General features: G+C 43.5%; 1 protein-coding gene across 2 annotated transcripts in view; it reads right to left on the bottom strand.

Annotated features, from left to right (window-relative positions):
- RAB6A (RAB6A, member RAS oncogene family) overlaps nt 1-18873 on the bottom strand; it is a 48256-nt gene extending 29383 nt beyond the window's left edge. The window contains exon 1 of one of the 2 annotated variants that reach the window (XM_056115936.1): nt 18288-18873. In XM_056115936.1, the coding sequence (XP_055971911.1) occupies nt 18288-18357 (70 nt within the window). In that variant the 5' untranslated portion in view covers nt 18358-18873. The remainder of the gene's footprint in view (nt 1-18287) is intronic. The other variant, XM_056115935.1, reaches the window with a different exon arrangement.
- Between the last annotated feature and the right edge of the window lie 370 nt (nt 18874-19243).

Here is a 19243-nt window from a genome sequence, read left to right on the forward strand (position 1 = left end):
CAGCATCCCATATGATCCCCTGAGCATTGCCAGGAGTAATTCCTGAGTGCAGAGCCTGGAGGAACCCCTGAGCATTGCCGGGTATGACCCAAAAAGGAAAAAAAAAAAGGAATGAGGGAGGAAGGGAGACTCGAACCAAATGGTCTCTTTGTCATCACTAGTCTATCATGGTAACTATAAATGTTATAAAATATGAACTGCAGAACAGGTAAGTTATCCATCTGGTTCATGACTATACTCACAGTTTTGGTCTTAACCTGACAATGAATGAATAAACCAAAGAAAAGAAATTTCATCCAAAATACAGCATTCACAGGGCTGGAGCGATAGCAGAGCGGGTAGGGAGTTTGCCTTGCACGCAGCCAACCCGGGTTCGATTCCTAGCATTCCATATGGTCCCCTGAGCACTGCCAGGAGTAACTCCTGTGCATCACTGTGTGTGACCCAAAAAGTAAGAACAGTATTCACTAGTAAGGCTGTTCAGACAATGGAAAAACAAGTCATGCATTCTTGGAGAAACCAAAGTATGGAAATTAAGGTTTAAAGCCTAAAAGACCAAACTGTCAAACATTTTTTTTAAGTGTATATGTCTCTGTAATTCAACAAAGCTTTCCTTTTAAAATAAAAACAAACCTAAGACGAGGGAGATAGCGCAAAAGAGTAGAGCACATGCCAAGCATCCTTGGAGCCTGAAATCTGATTCATAGTTCTGCATGACATCCCTGGGCACTAAAGATTACACCTTTTGTAGTCCCTAAGGACCAATGTAATGCCCCCATCTGAAATAATAATAACATCTATGGGGTTTACCCACACAAACTAAAATATACAATGCAAGTAATCAGGAAAAGGAGTGATAAATCAAGTTAAAGTTCTAAGGTCCATGATAGTCCAGAAGGGTAAAAGAACCAGTAACTTTGGGCTCATGACTGCATGTCACAGCTCTAGGTAAGTAAGCATTTATAAGGTGGGGTACTGGAACCAGAGCTATAGTTCAGCAGGTAGAGCTCTTGCCTTGCATGTGGGGGGCTGGGGTCTGAACCCCAAGACCCCAAAATGGTCTCCTGAGTCCCACCAAGAGAGATCCTTGAGCGCAGAACAAGAAGCCCTGAGCACTTCTGGGTGTGGTTAAAAAAATGGGGGGTGTTATATATATGACACCTTAATGAAGAATATGAAATAATGTTTGAAGTACTGCAAATTCAAATAATGCAAAAGAAAAATAAAGTACACTGGACTGGAGAGATAAGTCAAAGGGTTAAAGAGCTGAGCACATGGTTTGCAGGCTGGAGCTCTGGGTTTGATCCCCTGGCACCACTGGTGTAGCCCAAAACAACAACAAAAAATAAGGCAAATTAATAGAATGTCGTTATTTTAAATCCAAATAGATAATAAATGTAAATATACTCATCTTCCTCCCCCGCCATCAGTTTCATTTTTTAGGGGTCCCAGAAAGGGATTCCTGTCAATGGAGTTAGCACATTTTCTTTAGCCATGCCATACTTCAGCCTGTAAGTGGCTGGGCACACTGAACGTGTTCACATCATCTAAAGAGGCACTGGGCATGATGAAGTTGATCACGACAGTGTACCAAGTAGAAGGGCACAGCAAAGCAGGACATAACCAGCACAGGCCCCATGGCTCATATGTGTGTGTGTGTGTGTGTGTGTGTGTACACACACACCTATGTGTATCAACTAGCAGTTCTCAGGTCACTATCTACAATGCTTGGGGAACCATGTGTTGCTGGGAATGAACCCAGGGCTTCACACATGCAAGGCAAGTGCTCTATGACTGAACCAGCCCAAGTTTTATTTAGGAAAGAAACAAGTCTATCTTAGGAGTATCATGGTCTCAGCAGTGGGCAGGATGTGGAACAATATTCAAAAGCAATTTATAGGGGCCAGAGTTATAGTACAGGAGTTAAAATATGTGCTTTGCATGCAGCCATCCCTAACTCAATCTCCAGCACTACATATGGTACCTTGAGCACCACAAGATGTGGCTACCAGAGCCCCACCACAGTGGTCTGGGTAATCCTTGAAACCACATGCACTCTTGGAAAATACAAGATGCACTGCATCCTTTTTGGTTTTGTTTGCATTTTGCTGTTTTGGGCCATACCTGGTAATGTTCAGAGATTACTTCTGGTTCTACTCTCAGGAATTACTCCTAAGTAATGGGATGCCAGGGATTGAACCCAGATCATCTGTATGCAAAGCAAGTGCCCTACCTGCTGTATTATCTCTCCAGTCCTGTACTGTATCTCGTGCCTAGGCAATGAACCCCAGTCTTAACTGGCAAAGAATCATCAGAAGGGGCTCTGGGATATAAAAATAAAGCCAAACAACAACAAAATTCCAGACATTCCTTAGCTGTCCATATCACCTGAGATGTGTACTTTCCCTCCCCCCTTGTATTTCTGTAAACAAGACTATTTCACTCAAAAAAATTTCAATGGGGGAGGAAGAAGAAAACTAGAAGTGATAGAAAGATAATGGGAGGGGCTGGAGCGATAGCATAGCAGGTAGGGTGTTTGCCTTGGACAACCTGGGTTCAATTTCCAGCATCCCATATGGTCCCCGGAGCACCGCCAGGAGTAATTCTTGAGTGCAAAGTCAGGAGTAAACATTGATGGGTGTGACCCAAAAAAGGGGAAGAAAAAAAAAAAGACAATGGGAGAGTATCTTGGACACTTTGGTGGTAGTGAAAGTGCAATAACTTTGTACACAAAATCATAAACACTGGGGATAAAGTGCTTGCCTGGCATGTGGCTCCTGGTTCAGTCCCCAAACCACTATCAGGAAGACTCCAGAGTACAGAGCCAGGAACAAGTCCTGAGAACCTCAGGGTATATAGCTTAACCGCCCTCTCACCCCCCCGTGAATTATCACTAAATGTGATACTATTGCAATCATGTTATATAAACAGCTATTAAAAATTTTAAATATATTCATAATAAAAAAATTTAACTGGATGACAACACAATCAAACTGAATGACTACTGAAATATATACATACTAAGACTATAAAAATGGGTTGAAAGTGAAAACAGAAAAACATACTACTATTGGGGCTGGAGTGACAGCACAGCAGGTAGGGCATTTGCTTGCATGAGGCTGACCCGGGTTCGATTCCCAGCATCCCATATGGTCCCCTGAGTACCACCAGGCGTAATTCCTGATTGCAGAGCCAAGAGTGACCCCTGTGCATCGCTGGGTATGACCCAAAAAGCAATTTAAAAAATACTACTATGTGTTTAATCATATTATACTATCATTTATACTAATTATGTGACATATAATATCTATATATTATCTCTAAGCAGTAACAAGTCTCACAGTGGAGACGTTACTGGTGCCCGCTCGAGCAAATCAATGAACAACGGGATGACAGTGATACAGTGATCTCTAAGTTAACTCCTTGTAATAACTCTTAATTTAAATGCTTCTTCCTAATCCCATAGATTGTAATACATTCACTAAATGCTCCTGCACTACATATCATATTCTACTACTATACATACTACTATACTACCTATTACTATAAAACACTAGCCAAAATAATGACGGTTTACCTATACTATTATCAAAGTAAATATTAGGGCAAAAAGCATCACCAGTAATGAAGTGCAGCATTTGATGATAAAAGGTTAAATTCATTAATCATCAGGGAGATGCAGATCAAAACCACAATGAGATACCATCTCACACCTCAGAGACTGGCCCACATCCAAAAGAACACAAGCAACCGATGCTGGCGCAGATGTGGCTAGAAAGGGACACTCCTTCATTGCTGGTGGGAATGCCGAGTGGTTCAGCCCTTTTGGAAAACAGTATGGACGATTCTCAGAAAATTAGAAATTGAGCTCCCATCTGACCCAGCAATACCACTCCTGGGAATATATCCCAGAGAGGCAAAAATGTATAATCGAAGTGACATCTGCACTTGTTTGTTCATTGCAGCACTCTTTACAATAGCCAGAATCTGGAAAAAACCTGAGTGTCCAAGAACAGATGACTGGTTAAAGAAACTTTGGTGCATCTACACAATGGAGTACTATGTAGCTGTTAGAAAAGATGAAGTCATGAAATTTACATACAAGTGGCACTACATGGAAAGTATCATGCTAAGCGAAATGAGTCAGAAAGAGAGGGATAGACATAAAAAGATTGCATTCATCTGGGGGACATAAAGTAACAAAATAGGAGATTAATACCCAAGAATAGCCGAGATCAGTACCAGGAGGATTACTCCATGGCTTAGAGGCCATCCGGGCATTCTAGGGGAAAGGGCAGCTCAGATAGAGAAGGGAGCACCAAATAAAGGGTGTTGGGAGGATCCTCCCAGGATGGGAGATGCATGTTGAAAGTAGACTATGGACCGAACATGACTGCCACTCAATGCCTCTTTTGCAGACCACAGCACCCAAAAGGAGAGACAGAACAAAAGGGAATGCCCTGCCACAGAGGCATGGTGGGATGGGGGTACAGGGGTGGGAGGGATACTGGGATCCATGGTGATGGAAAATGGGCGCTGGTGGAGGGATGGGTATTTGATCATTGTATAATCGAAACCCAAGCACAAAAATTTGTAAGTCTACATACAACTGTACCTCATGGTGTTTCACTAATAAAAATTAAAAAATGGAAAAAAAAAGTTAAATTCTGTACTATGTACATATGGATCAAAAAGAAATCACAACAGAAATCATCTTGTCCTGAATCACTTTCGCTGTCCTCCCATTGTTCCGTTGTTCATCGATTTGCTCGAGCAGGCCCAGTAACATCTCCATTGTGATACTTGCTACTGTGTTTGGCATATCGAATACATCACGGGTAGCTTGCCAGGCTTTGCCGTGCGGGTGAGATACTCTCGGCAGCTTGCCGGGCTCTCCGAAAGGGGCAGAGAAATTGAACTCGGGTCTGCCATGTTGGCTGCGTGCAAGGCAAACTCCCTTTCCACTGTGTTATTGCTCCAGCCCATCCTGAGTCAAACAATAATATATATTTGATTTCCTAAAAATAACTTCAGTAATGAATGTTATCCAATTGTATTCACATTTATATACAGTACATATTTAAAAGGGCTGGAGCGATAATAGCACAGCAGTAGGGCATTTGCCTAGCGCGTAGCCGGCCCAGATGAGCAGGGTTCGATTCCTCCATCCCTCTCAAAGAGCCCGGCAAGCTACTGAGAGTACCTCGCCTGCATGGCAAAGCCTGGCAAGCTACCCGTGACGTATTAAATATGCCAAACAGTAACAAGTCTCACGATGGAGATGTTACTGGGCCCACTGGAGCAACAACTGATGAACAACGGGAGGACAGTGGCCGTGACATTTTTTTAAAAAAAGGTGAAAATTAGTGAGCTATTTGTTATTTCTCAGGTGTTGGCAATCAGCAAAACAAACCCAAAGAAACTTAATGGGACTATGGCACAGTAGTAGAGTGCATACCTTGAGTTTCTGGAGTGCGGAGTTAAATCCCCAACCCAGATCTTCATTTGCAACCCCTAGAACAAATTAACTCCTACTCTGATGCATCATTACCACCACGAATTTTAAATGATAAACCTTCAGCAAACCTTATAAAGAAAGGTGGAAGGCCTGAGAGACAGTGCAGAGGTTATTATTAAATGGCTTCCTTTGCTATGCTGCTACAAAGGTTCGAACCAGTTAGACCCCCTGCTCCTTGATACTCACATGGTGCCCCACATGCCACCAGGGGTCATTCTGAATAGAGAATCAGAATAGTCCCTGAGAACTGCAATGAATCTCCCAGAATACAGAAGAGACATCGAACAAAGGAGCAGAAATAGAAATCAATGAAATGAGAACATAGGCTGAAATACATAGTATGTATCATTTGTGCTAAAAATTTTTAATAGTTCATTAAATGTACGAGGACCTACATGTCCTGGGTTTCCACCATTGGGGAATTCTCTGGCACAGAAGAGCTTGCTTCTCTTTTCTTGTGGTCAGTTTAAAATGTACTTTTTGTTTTTTTAGTTTAAAATGCATTTTTAAGGGCTCGAGAGACAGTACAGCAGAAATGGCACTGGCCTTCTGTGTGGCCGACACGGGATCAATCCCCAGTACCCTATATGGTCCCCCAAGTCCAGTTGGGAGTGATCTCTGGGTACAGGGTCAGGAGTTAGGCCTGAACATCACAGAGAGGGACTCAAAAATGAAAAAATAAATAAAATCTTTATAGAGCTTATTAGGTCAGTTACTATTTTTCCTTTTGCTGATATTTTGACTTGGACCATTTAGGCTGAGAACATATTTAGAATGGCTTAGCATTTTCAGTCTGTTCTTTTTCTTTTTAAAAGCACATTTTATAAAATTAAGAATAACTCATCAGCACCTATATTTATAGCAGCATTATTCACAGTAGCCGAAAGGTGGAAGCAGCCCATGTCTATCAACAGCTGAATGGATAAACAAAATGTAGCATACACATGGAATAAAGTATTATTCAATCTCTAAAAGGAAGGAAATTCTGATATAAGCTATAGCATCTGATAAACCTGATGGCACTGTGCTGCGTAAAATAAGTCGAATTATGAGAGAATATTATGCTTTTTCTTGGAGGTCACACTTAGTGGTGCTCAGGGACCACTCCTGGGGGAGTTTGGAGGACCATATGGGATGTTGGGGATCGAACCAGGGTTGGCTACTTACAAAATCAGAACTCTACCCACTGTAATAGCACTCCAGCCCAATACTGTTTTTTGAATTAACTGATTAGGAGGCCAGGGAGATAACAACTCAAAGGACTGTATGTATATATATGCCTTGCTTGAATTAGGCCCAGACTAAGCGCTGGCATTGTCTGACTCCTAGAGCACTACCTAGAATAGCCCTGCACTGGACCTGAGCAGCACAGCATCATGGGAGGCCCAAGAATAGAACCATCAGGCCTACACAGTCAGAATGACTGGGAGTCCTCCTTGAGCAGGCCCTTTGAGGAGAAATAGGGAAGTCCAAAATAAGTAAATTAATTGATTTTCATTACTGTGATCCAGTCTTACCACTGTGCAATTGCATAAAACCTTCCTCAAACATCCCACACGGATGTCTTTGAGATGAAGTCTAGATTTTTCTGCCAGTCTTTCATAAATCTGGCGTCTACTAGTCTACCTCTAAGCTTACTCTTATCACTGGACTTTCCTCTCACTGTAAGGAAGCATTCCTCAACCATTTTACGTGTGCCAACTGTCACTTGTCATGTATATAGGCCACAGACTGGCAGTTATAACTGGCAGATCAGTAGTTTTCAACCTTCCTACACCCGTGGAGTAGTGGTAAAAGACCACTACACTAAAGAAAAAAATTTTTTTTTTTGTATCTTGGCTTATGGGCCACACCCTACAGTGCTCAGGGTCTACCAGCTCTGTACTCTGGGATTACCTCTGGGAGTACTTGATGGGCCTAAGTGGTAATGCCAAGGATTAAACCTGGGCCAATAAACACAAACCATGTACTTTTGCCATTTAGCCTGAGTTTTTTACTTTAAAAAAAAAAATCAATTAAATTATCATCAGTTGCTATATAGAATACACATCTTTTTTTTGGGGGGGGGGGGGGAGAGACCTGGGGGGATGTTTAACCATACCAGAGGTGCTCAGGGCTTACTCCTGAAACTGTACTCAGCAATCGCTCCTGGTGGGTTTGGGGGGCTATATGGGGTAACCAGGGATCAAACCTGGGTAAGCAGTGTATAAGGCTCTACCTGCTGTACCACCACTCCAGCCCCTCATATCTTTGCTTCTTAAAGCTTCCATTTTAAGAATTCTAACATCTTAAAATCTATTATTCATTCAATCTAATACCCACTGTGTGTCAGGCATAGGCATATAATAATTATAACCTGTGAGATACAATTATTCACAAATGAGATTAAACTTTATTTCTTGCTTACACTCTAACAGGAATAAGCAAGGTAGATTTGAATCTTTTCCTCTGCTGTATTTTCCAATCTGTTTAGAAATTCCTTTCTAATTCATCCTCTATAATATCATTGTCAAGTTACATAAAAATAAATCATAACTGCCTCCTTATCCTAAAAATACTCATTAATGTTCTTACTGCCAATACATTGTACATTTAGAATTGATAATAAAATTTTATTTTCTTACCAAGTTATTCATAATTTGGTTTCAGGTGTATAATGTCCCAGCACCAATCCCTTCACTTATCCCACTCCCTCCACCAATATCACCAGTTTCCCTCCTTGCCCTGCCAATCTGCATAGAAGGCAGGCTTTTTTTTTTCTTTTTGGGTCACACTCGGCGATGCTCAGGGGTTACTCCTGGCTTTGCACTCAGGAATCACTCCTGGCGGTGCTCGGGGGACCATATGGGATGCTGGGAATCGAACCTGGGTTGGCTGCGTGCAAGGCAAACGCCCTACCCGCTGTGCTATTGCTCCAGCCCCAGAAACAATTCTTTTTAACACCAAATGAAAGAAACAAAACATACCTTTGTAGCTTTTTAAAAATTGCTCTTAGAAAATAGTCTAAAAACTTCCCAGGTATCTTTATGGTCCATGCTGCAATATGACTCCTCTTCATCTGTCCTTACCTAGAACATCTCTTATTACCTGTTACAGGAATTCTAGTCCTTTCTTAGTAGTAATTCTTCTTTGATCTCCATCTTCTTACATATTTCCCTCTGCATTAGCTTATCCCTCTTTTTTGTTTGTTTTTATTGGGGGTGGGGGGAATGCTTGAGACTACACCTGGCAGGGTATAGGGGCTATTTCTGGCATAGTGCTTGGAGATCATTCCCAGAATTACTAAGGGAATCATGTGCTAGGTATCCAACACTTAGTTCAAAGGACCAGAGGGCAGCTTTGATATCTCCCTGGACTAACTTACCTTAAAAAAAAAAATTTTTTTTTTTTGCCATACCTGTTATATATGTACCTCAATGTACCTCAGTGTAGTTACTCCTGGCTCTACACTCAAGAATTATTCCTGGTGATGCTTGGGGAACAGTATGGGATGCAGGGGATGAATCGCAGGCCAGCTGCATGCAAAGCAAAGGTTCGAGCCACTTATCCCTCAAGCCCCTTATCCCTTAAATTTCAACTTCAAGTCACTTCAGAGAATTCAGAGTACTTTAAACTCCCATTCTTTATACTCTCAGCCATTTGTGCACTTTTCCTTGCTACCTTTAATATAATTAGTCTTCTACTAGTAAAAGTTTTTTGTTTCCATTCATTTTGTAAGTTTCATAAGGTAGTATCCATGAATTTCTTTTCCTTTCTTTTTTTTTTTTTTTTTTGCTTTTTGGGTCACACCCAGCCAACGCTCAGGGGTTACTCCTGGCTCTGCGCTCAGGAATCACTCCTGGCGGTGCTTGGCGGACCATATGGGATGCTGGGAATCAAACCCGAGTCGACCGCGTGCAAGGCAAACACCCTACCCGATGTGCCATTGCTCCAGCTTCTCCATGAATTTCTTGTTCATTACTATATGTTAAATACATTGCACAGTTCTTGGAATATAATGAAGTTCACTAAGTCTTTCTTTCATTTTTAAACTTTTATCAAGGTACCGGATTTTACAGTACTGTTATACTTTTCACATGTACATCTTTGCAGCACCATATCCATCACCAGAGTACAGCTTCCCCCCACCAACTAAGTGAAATGAGTCAGAGAGGGACAGATGTAGAATGACTTGCACTCATTTGTGAAATATAAAGTAACATAATGGGAGACTAACACCCAAGGATAGTAGAGATAAGGGTCAGGAGGATCACTCCATGGCTTGGAAGCCGGCCTCACATGCTGGGAGAAAAGGCAGCTGAGACAGAGAAGGGACCACTAAGTAAATGATGCTTGGAGGGCTCACTCGGGCTGGGAGATGCGTGCTGAAAGTAGAAAATGAACCAAACATGATGGCCACTTAGTACCTGTATTGCAAACCATAAAACCTAAAAGGAGAGAGCAAAAGGGAATGTGTCTGCCACAGAGGAGGGAGGGAGATGGGGTGGGGGGGTGGCAGGAGGGATACTGGGAACATTGGTGGTGGAGAATGGGAACTGGTGGAGGGATGTGTACTCGATCACTGTATGACTAAAAAGTAACATAAAAGTTTGTAAGTCTTTAAATGTATCTCATGGTGATTCATTAAAAAAAAATTAAAAATTCTTTTTCCTGAAGTGTTTGTTTTTTAATTTATTGAGAATTAAAATAGAAATGTGAAATGACAAAGAGACAATATAAAGATAAAGGAAAAACCCAGGAAGTCTAGTAAGAACTGCAGGAAGAAATGAAAACAGGAAAAAAGAGTATCACAATGAGTGAAGAAAATTACAACTTAACTTGTGACAAGGCTGAACACACTATTACAGGTAAATAGGAACCCACTCCAGTACCTCCCCCAGGAAAATGAAGAAGAAAACTGCAGTCAGCTGCACAAGAGGTAAACTTGTTTCTTCTGTGGCAAAACCAAGGCAAAAAGATAAATTATGAAGATCTGGCACAATGTTTCCTGCATGAAAAAGATAGCTAGAGGAACCAGGATCTACAACACCACTTCTGCTGTCACAGTCTATTCTATCATATGAAGAAAAAAATAGTAGAAATTCCATCATTTGAAATAATCATAGTCTATAATAAATTGGCATAACACACACATACATACACATTTAGAATTAGGAGAGAACATTTAAGTTTCTAATTGAGAAAAACTTACATCTTTGCTTGGCATATAAATGAAAACTGATACTTCCTCAAGAAACATCAAAAATATATATTGATATTGAATAGATTGGCCAATAAACTGAGCACATCAGGTGCACTAGGTTCAATCTCCGTACCAGATGGTCCCCAGGGCTCTACTGGGAGCAACTCCCTGAGGCACAGAGCTGAGAATAGCCCCCAAGTACTGGTAGGCATGGCCCTAAAACAAAACACACACATAAAGAAAAATCATAATGGCAATACTAATAAAAAATTCAAGGCAGAGCAGGAGAGTACAGTGGGTAGGTGTTTGCAGGGTTAGAGCCCAGGTGCCACATAGGAGAACAGAGCCAGGAGTAAGTTCTGAACACTGCTGGGTGTGAGGAAGAAAGGAACGGATGGAGGGAAGGAACAAAGATAATAAGCACTTTTTAAAATCATTTAATGTATTCAAAAATGCAAAGTTAAGTGAAATAATACAATAAAATCAACTTTACCACAGGCCAATGAGGTATAAATAAGAGTCAAGTTCCTAATACATATTTCTGATCACAAATAAATGCTAAATAAAGACATAAAATGCCTCCAACACTATTATACTGTATTCATTTTCTTTCTTCTTTGGATGGAAGGGTGGGTCCACTCCTAGCAGTACTTGGTGCACACCAACTACACTAAGCAGTACCTAGGATCAAACCCAGAGTGTCGAACATACAAAGCGTATACTCTGTCACTTAGCCACATCCCCAGTACCCACACATTCATTTTCTAAGCCACTTATTCCAGGTCAGAACCTATTTCAAAAGATCAAGGTATAAGGCTGGACAGTATCCCATTTCTTTTCAGAGCATTTTTACATATTCATTCATACTGAGACAATTTATAAACACTCCTCAAATCTAATGTGCACATCTTTGGAATATGGAAGGTTCCCAGACATTGGTCCTAAACATGGAACAATTGCTTTTTCCTTCATCAGCCTTAAAATGAATGATGATGAAGAAAATGCTACTCAAAGACTTGCTGGGGGGTGGGGATGTAAATTAGGTAAGTAGATCATATTCCTTGCATGCTTAAGGTCCCTCTCGGAGAGCCCGGCAAGCTACTGAGAGTATCTCGCCCGCAAGCTACCCATGACATATTCAATATGCCAAACACAGTAACAACAAATCTCACGATGGAGACGTTACTGGGACCGCTCGAGCAAATGGATGAACAACGGGAGGACAGTGCTATAGTACTACAGTGCTTAAGGTCTAACTACTGGGTTGGACCTCAATACTGACGAGCCTCCCACAACAATTAAAAGAAAGGGGGGGTCTGCTACATAAGTAATAAGAGGTTCAACAGTGAATACCTTTTATTTAAAAATTAAAGAACGATTTAACCAATATTATATTTACATTTTGCTTTAAATAATATATACTACACTCATCAAATGCATTTTACTACACTCATTAAATGTATCTATATTTAGAGAATAGGGAAAACAACAGTGCCAGGTAAGTAATGCCACATGGAAATAAAATTAGAAATGTTAAATAAACTGACATGGGTCAGGATTAGAACCAAAGTATGACTGATTCAAGAGCTGTACATGCTGCCTCCCTAAGAAAAAAATATGTAACAATATAGCAAAGGAATAGGTTTGAGAACTTCTGAACAGAGAAGAAGTATTAAAATTATAAAATGTTGGCCGGAGAGATCATACAGCGGTTACAGCACTTGCCTCACTTAAATGCAGCCAACTCCAGTTGAACACCCAACACCATCCATAATAACCCAAGCATAAGGAGTTACCCCCTAAGCAGAGTCAAGAATAGCCCCAACCCCCACACTCCAATTAAAAACTGCATTTTGTCACTGTGTGTGCACGCACACACGTACAATGGGAACTAAGCTTTGGGTATCACATATACAAGGCAAATCAGTGGCCAATACTAAAATATGAAACCCAAGCACTATTATTTATTACTAGTTTCTCCACTATCGTTTAATGGTAGGGGAGGAGGTATAGGTTTGGTCATACCCATGATGCTCTAGGGTCCCTCTCAATATACTCAGGGACCATGTGGTGCTGGGGAATCTGAAGTTCCTGCATAAAAAGCATGTGCTCCAATCCTTTGGGCCAACCCCTGTTTAGGAGATGTCAAATCTGACTTTTTTTTTTTTTTTGGGAGAGCCACACTGAGTGGTGCTTGAGGGATCATATACAGTTGTATATACTGGGGTGCAAACCAGGGTCATGGAAGCAGCCATAAACTAGGAAAGTGGTCTTAACTACCTAATATGTTAGGTTTTTTGTTTGTTTAAGGCCACACCAGGTAATGCTCAGGTGTTACGCCTGGCTCTACACTCAGGAATCACTCCTGGTGGTGCTCAGAGACTATATGAAATGCTGGGGATAGAACCTGTTTCGGCCATGGGCAAGGTAAGCGCCTTGCAAGTTGTACTACCTTATATGCTGTCCCCAATCTGAACTTATTTCATTTTAAATACAAAACAAGATAGAAGAAGCACGCCCCTTTATTGCCTTAACTTGTAATATGAAGACATGACAATGTACAAATAACCTGATTATCACAAAACTTAACTGTTTTTTCCAAGTGGTCCACCAACTCCAGGGATTTCCAGTTATCTTGAGAAGGGCATATTACCCTTCTGAGGGTGAAAAACATTCTCTTAAATTAAGATGTTATTTGCTTTTTCCATTTATTGTCTCAGTGGAGTTTTCCACTACCTACACACCATGTGGAGGATACTCGACAGATTGAATTCAGATCATAGAGCCATGAGATTCAGATGTCTTCAAATAAGTTAGACACTAACAAAGATTTGCTAATATACCATTTTCTTTACTGAATTTTATTTTAGAAAATAGAGCTTTTACATAAAAATGATTGCTAATATGAAATTGTTATATATTATTATTTTTAAATAATTTTAAGTAACATCTCCATTGGAGACTTTTGTTGTTACTGTGTCTCAATACAACAAACATTGATATAAACTATATTAAAAATCACTTCAAAGACCTTAGTAATTTCTAAGATCATTAACAGGATTGTCAGAAAAATTAAGATTAAGGGCCAGTGAGATAGTACAGTAGTTAAGGCCGTTGTGCACACAGTTGGATCTGGGTTCAGTCCCTGGCAGTCCCACTGGGAGTAGTCCCTGAGCTCAGAGTCAGGAATAAACCCGGAGCACCACCACCAAGTGTGGCCCCAAAATCAAGAAGATAGCGATAGTCAATTAAACCTCTTCAGTATTCCTGGTAACTGACACTTTGTCCCCCTGTGCAGTAAGCAAATGATACAGAAAATAAGGTGAAAAACTAAGCAATGCTAGGACATAGGAGCTTTTCTCTTGAGATTATACTTCCTAATTGTAAATCTATAACATGTTTCTAGTAAATCTACTATAAAGCACAAATAACATTCTTAAAATTGCCGCTACATTTCAAGACAGTGATAGCCAAAAGCAGTAGATTCCTTATCTCTCCAGATTTAGGCCGGAGAGATAATAGAGTGGGTAGAAATTTGCCTTGCATGCGGCCAACCTGGATTCTATCCCTGGCATCCCATATGGTCCCCTAGACCCCCAGCACTATTAAGAATAATTCCTGAGTGCAGATCCAGGAGTAACTCCTGGCGGGCAGGGGCCGGTAGGAAATGGAAAAGAATGTGTAGTACCAGGGCTGAAGAGACAGTACAGGGGGTAATGTAATTGCCTTGCATGCAGCTGAGATGAGTTCAATCTCTGATACCCTTATGGTCTTCGAAGCCCTGCCAGGGATAATAGCTGAGCAGCCGCAGGGCCTCATACACGCATCAAGCCTTGAGCACAGCTGGGTATGGCTTCAAAACAAGTGTAGACTATTAAGAGAAAGAGAAATAGTAACAGTTTATAGAAAGATCACCAAAACTGATGTCATTAACTCAATCTGAGACTTCATGAATTAGAACAACTTGTATTCATGATTGAGCACAGAACTTTAAAGTTTTCTGTTAAAAGTCTCACGTCAGTTTTATGAAAACATCTTTAATATCATTTGACATTTTGTGCAATACTGTGCTAATATAAAAAAAAATTTTAATAGAAAGGTTTATTGGAAGTAGAAGGGAAAGGAAAAAACCTCCCTGGTCAGGGAGGAACACAGGGCTAAGTTCAAGACAACAAAATAACAGTTTTAACAAAGCAAAACTAAATTCATTGAATTCAAAAGTGAAAAACTCAGGTTTAGTCTTACGTGTAAGTATGTATACATGAGTATGTTTTTTGTGGGCAGTGACAGGGATTTTGTTATTTGGGGACCACACCTGGCTCTATGCTCAGGGATCACTCTTAGTAGTGCCCAGGGAACCACATGTACTGCCAGGGATCAAATCTGGGTTAGCTGCATGTGAGGCAAGTATCTTAACCCCTGTACTATTTTTCTGGCCCCTAGTGTAGGGGCCTCACATATGTAAGGTAAGTACCACTAAGCTACATCCCTGGCCTCCCAATCTTTTAAGTGAAATGTTAGGACTATAAATTATTGAGTTCCCTGATACCCTGACTATATGGAATATCAGTACATACACTTAAGTATAAAATGCTATCATTAAACCATTATTTAAATAATAGGGAAATGTACACTTTACAACAGCAAAAATGAGTAAAACCTACTAGTTTTGGTGACTTCACAAATTATTTCCGAGTACTGCACGCCTGGCACTATCCTAGGCACAGGGGATACAAAATAAACAACAAAAAAGTTTTTCATCTTTAGGCTAAAGTAATACCTCCTATTTTGCATATAGGAGACACCTGATTTTGATGTGTGACACCCCCACACCCCATCACACCTCCAAGCATGTCCTCAGAACACAAGAGCAGGGAGTGGTCCCTCAGCACCAATACATATGGCTCAAAAACCAAAAATCACAAAGTTTTTCATCTTCATAGAATCTGCATTCTACCGAGAAACAGATAAAAACAAGCATGCACAAAATAAGCTAATTATAAGTGTAGTTGAAGCTTTTAGGAACAAGGTTTTGCCACAGATTAATCATTGAAAGCTAAACTGCAGAATCCAAGAACCCCAAAATAAATAATTCATGGAGTTACATCAAGATTACATGAAATCTACAGACCTTTACTAATGCATATAAAAACTTACAGACACTGCACATGAAAACAGTGATCAATCTTTCATTGTCAACGGACAGCATTATCTAGCAATAGAGTAGCTTGAACAGATAATTAACCTCACAGTCCCTCAGTGTTTTAAAACACCATCATAAAAAACATGAACCAGATAGAAACATAAATGTACTGTGTGAATTAAATGTGTCTGAAATAGAAATGCATAAAAACTAAGGAAATCTGAATAAACCATGACATTATCAACATTACATCCAGAAATAAGGATACGCCCTACCCGCTGTGCTATCGCTCCAGCCACATTATTCACAATAATGTATTGGTAATTGATTCATTAATCTTAACAAATGTAACACACTAATGTAAAATGTTAACAATGGGGTAAACAGGTGCCAAAGAGATAGGACAGCAGGTAAGTCACTTGCTTGCACCCACCTGATCCTGGTTCGACCCCTGGCACCCCATAAGGTTTCCCAAGACTGCCAGAAAGATCCCTGAGCTCAGATCCAAACAATTTTTAAAAAGGGATGAGGGGGCTCAAGACAGGGCTATCAATTTTTCAATAAGTCTCAAAACTTTTCTGAAAAAAATTAAGTATTAAAAAAAAAAACCTAAGATGCCTTAGAGAAACGTGGAGGAGTTTAGGAGAAAGTTAGTAAAGAAATTTAACTAAGAAATAAGAAGAGTGACTTACAACATAAATGCTAAGGAAATTCAAAGAAAATCAAGAGATCTTTAAAGCTATGATCCTTATTCACATAAAATCTTTCTGGGGCAGAGATTAATGGATTTTTCATTCAAACTAAATAGCTTTGCATCATGACATAAGGCAGGCAATGACATCCCTAGAGTGCACAATAAGCACTTTAGATCCTATTTATCAATAATGACCAATAGGCTGTATTTTTCTGTATGGCACTTTCCTTAAATTGCCATAAAACAGTTGGACCTGAATCAACCCCAAGGGTTTTTAACCAAATTATTCACTTAAAGAAACAACTTTCTTTACTGCAAGCAAATTCATGAGAAGAGCTTATTTTTTCCTCAGTAAGGTGGGGAGGGGTTAACATCAAGTAGGAGAGGAGAAAAATTATTTCTCAGATTTAAAGGCAAGTAACATTGCCATTCCTATTAACCTACTTCAATGCCATGTAAATTAGTGTAAGTATTTCAAGGTAGTAGGCTCTAAAATTTATGTCTCAATTTTAAAGATGGCCGTGAAGTGTGTGAGATAAATCAGAGAAAAATCTAGAAACTGTCCAGTGTCGAGTTTGTATAATGTAGCATAAAATTGGAATTAGCAGGGACTATCCCAGGATCTTAGAGACTGTCATCACAAAATTAAGACCCTGTCTCTAACACAAAGGAGAAGCATGACCACAACAATTTGACTCATCAGACACTACGGAATATTCAGCATATCAGACGAATCTCCGAAGCCGAGACGGTAACTGCAGATTTAAATCTAATTTCGGTACCAAGAGGATGAGTTCATCCCTATTCTATTACTCCCTAACCCCAAAGGGAATCCCAGGAAACAAAGATGACGAGGATGTTCCTTTTTCTTGAGCCTTCCCCGCACAGGAATCTCAAAATCCCTCACAGGAAAACACTCAAAAAAGAAATGGCATCAGGAACGAGTCCCCAGTAATTCCTGTGTGCACCACCAAGAGGAGAACCAGACGCCGCTCCAGGCTGAAACGAGGAAAGGGAAGAGGGGGTGGGGGCGGGGGGGCGGGGGAAAGGTGAGATGTGAAAAATTCCAAGTAAAACGATCATGACATAGCATCTGGCAGGGATCGGAAAAGCACCAGCACTTGCCAAGAGAACTGTCAGCGACGCAAGTCGAGGGAAGAAGAAAGGGAGGCTTTCCGAGCAGCCCCGGCCGCCCCAGCCCCAGAGGGCACAACACGCAGCACGCCGGGACCCCGCCGCCACCCCGTCGCTCATTTCTCACCCAGACGACCCCCCCCCCCCCCGCCCGGCGCCCAGTCGCCCCCACCGCGCTCCCTTCCCACCTTCCGGAAGAGCCGCACGTCGCGGGGTCAAGCCTCAGGGGGGAACAACGCCCAGCGCGCCCCCTCCCCGGAGCCCACGGTGGGGGTGGGGGGGCCGGGGCCGCCTCCCCGAGCCGAGGATCCGAGGATCCGGGGTTCGAGCGACGAGTCAGGGTGGGGCTCCCGGCAGGAGAGCGGGGTGGCGGGGAGGGGTGGGGGGGGAGCCGCCCGGACGCGGGGAAGAAAAGGATGGCCGGGCGGGGGAGGGTCGCGCCGGGCGGGGCCGGAAGGGTCGGGACCCCCACATCCCCCCCACCACACACACACCCCCGCCCCGCCTCACCCCCGCGGGCGCCGGGCGGGCGGGGGGTGGGGGGGAAGCCGGTGGCCGCGCCGGCCGTGGAACGGAGAGCGAATGCGGGGCCGGCGCGGGGGAGCCGCACACTCACCGCTCTGCTCCCCCAGGAACACCAGCTTGAATTTCCTCAGCGGATTCCCGAAATCTCCGCCCGCGGACATGATGGAGCCGGAGGAGCTGCCGCTGCCGCTGCCGCCGCCGCCGCCGCCGCCTCAGCCCAGCGACCTCCCGGACCGGCTGACGAAAGCGGCGCAGGGAAGGGCGGGCGCCGAGCTCTCTCGGGCCGTGCAGGGCCCGGCGGCGGGGCGAGGCTGGGGGCGGGGGGTCTCCTCAGCCGGCAGCAGCCGTCGCCGCCGCCTCCCCGCAGAGTTCCCTCGCACCGCGCGAGGCCCGCGACTGGGAAGGGGAAGGAGGGCGGTGTCGGCAGGCGCGAGGGGGGCTCGGGCTTCCCCTTCTCGGCACCGGGCTCGGAGGCCGGCGGGGAGAGAGGCGGGCGGTGGCGGGGCCGGCTCGGCAGGCGCGTCTGGGACCTCTCGCTCACGCAGCGCCGCGGCTCCCACAAGCTGCCGCCGCCGCCGCCGCAGCCCAACCTGCTGAGTGCGCGAGCCTCTGGCGCGGCGCGGGGCGAGCCCGGGCGCGAGCCTGCCGCCCCGCCGGCCGCCGGCGTGCGTGCTTGCGTGCGCGTGCGCGCCACAGCCCGCGCCCTTCTGATTGTGCCAGCGCTCCCGGCTCCTCCCGCCCCGCGGAGGCGCGGACCGCCCAGCTTCCCAGTGGCGTTGGGAGAAGCCTGGAGGAGGCGGGGCGGAGCCCGGGGCGGGGGCCGGGGGAGGCGTGGGGGGCGGACTAGGGAGCTGACGTCACCCGAGGGAGGAGCCAATCGGAAGCAGGCAAGGGCGGGCCCGGCGCCGAGTGAGCTGGCGGCGCGGGAGCGCGCGCGCAGCCTTCGTGGGGCGAGAAGCGGAGCGCGGTGGCGGCCATACTGAGTGTGGCGCGGCGCAGCCCGAGGGGAGGAGAGGGAAGGAGGGTGGAGGCGGGGCAAGGACGCGG

The sequence above is a fragment of the Sorex fumeus genome, unplaced genomic scaffold (assembly GCF_029834395.1).
Source record: "Sorex fumeus unplaced genomic scaffold, SorFum_2.1 ptg000030l, whole genome shotgun sequence".
Taxonomy (NCBI): domain Eukaryota; kingdom Metazoa; phylum Chordata; class Mammalia; order Eulipotyphla; family Soricidae; genus Sorex; species Sorex fumeus.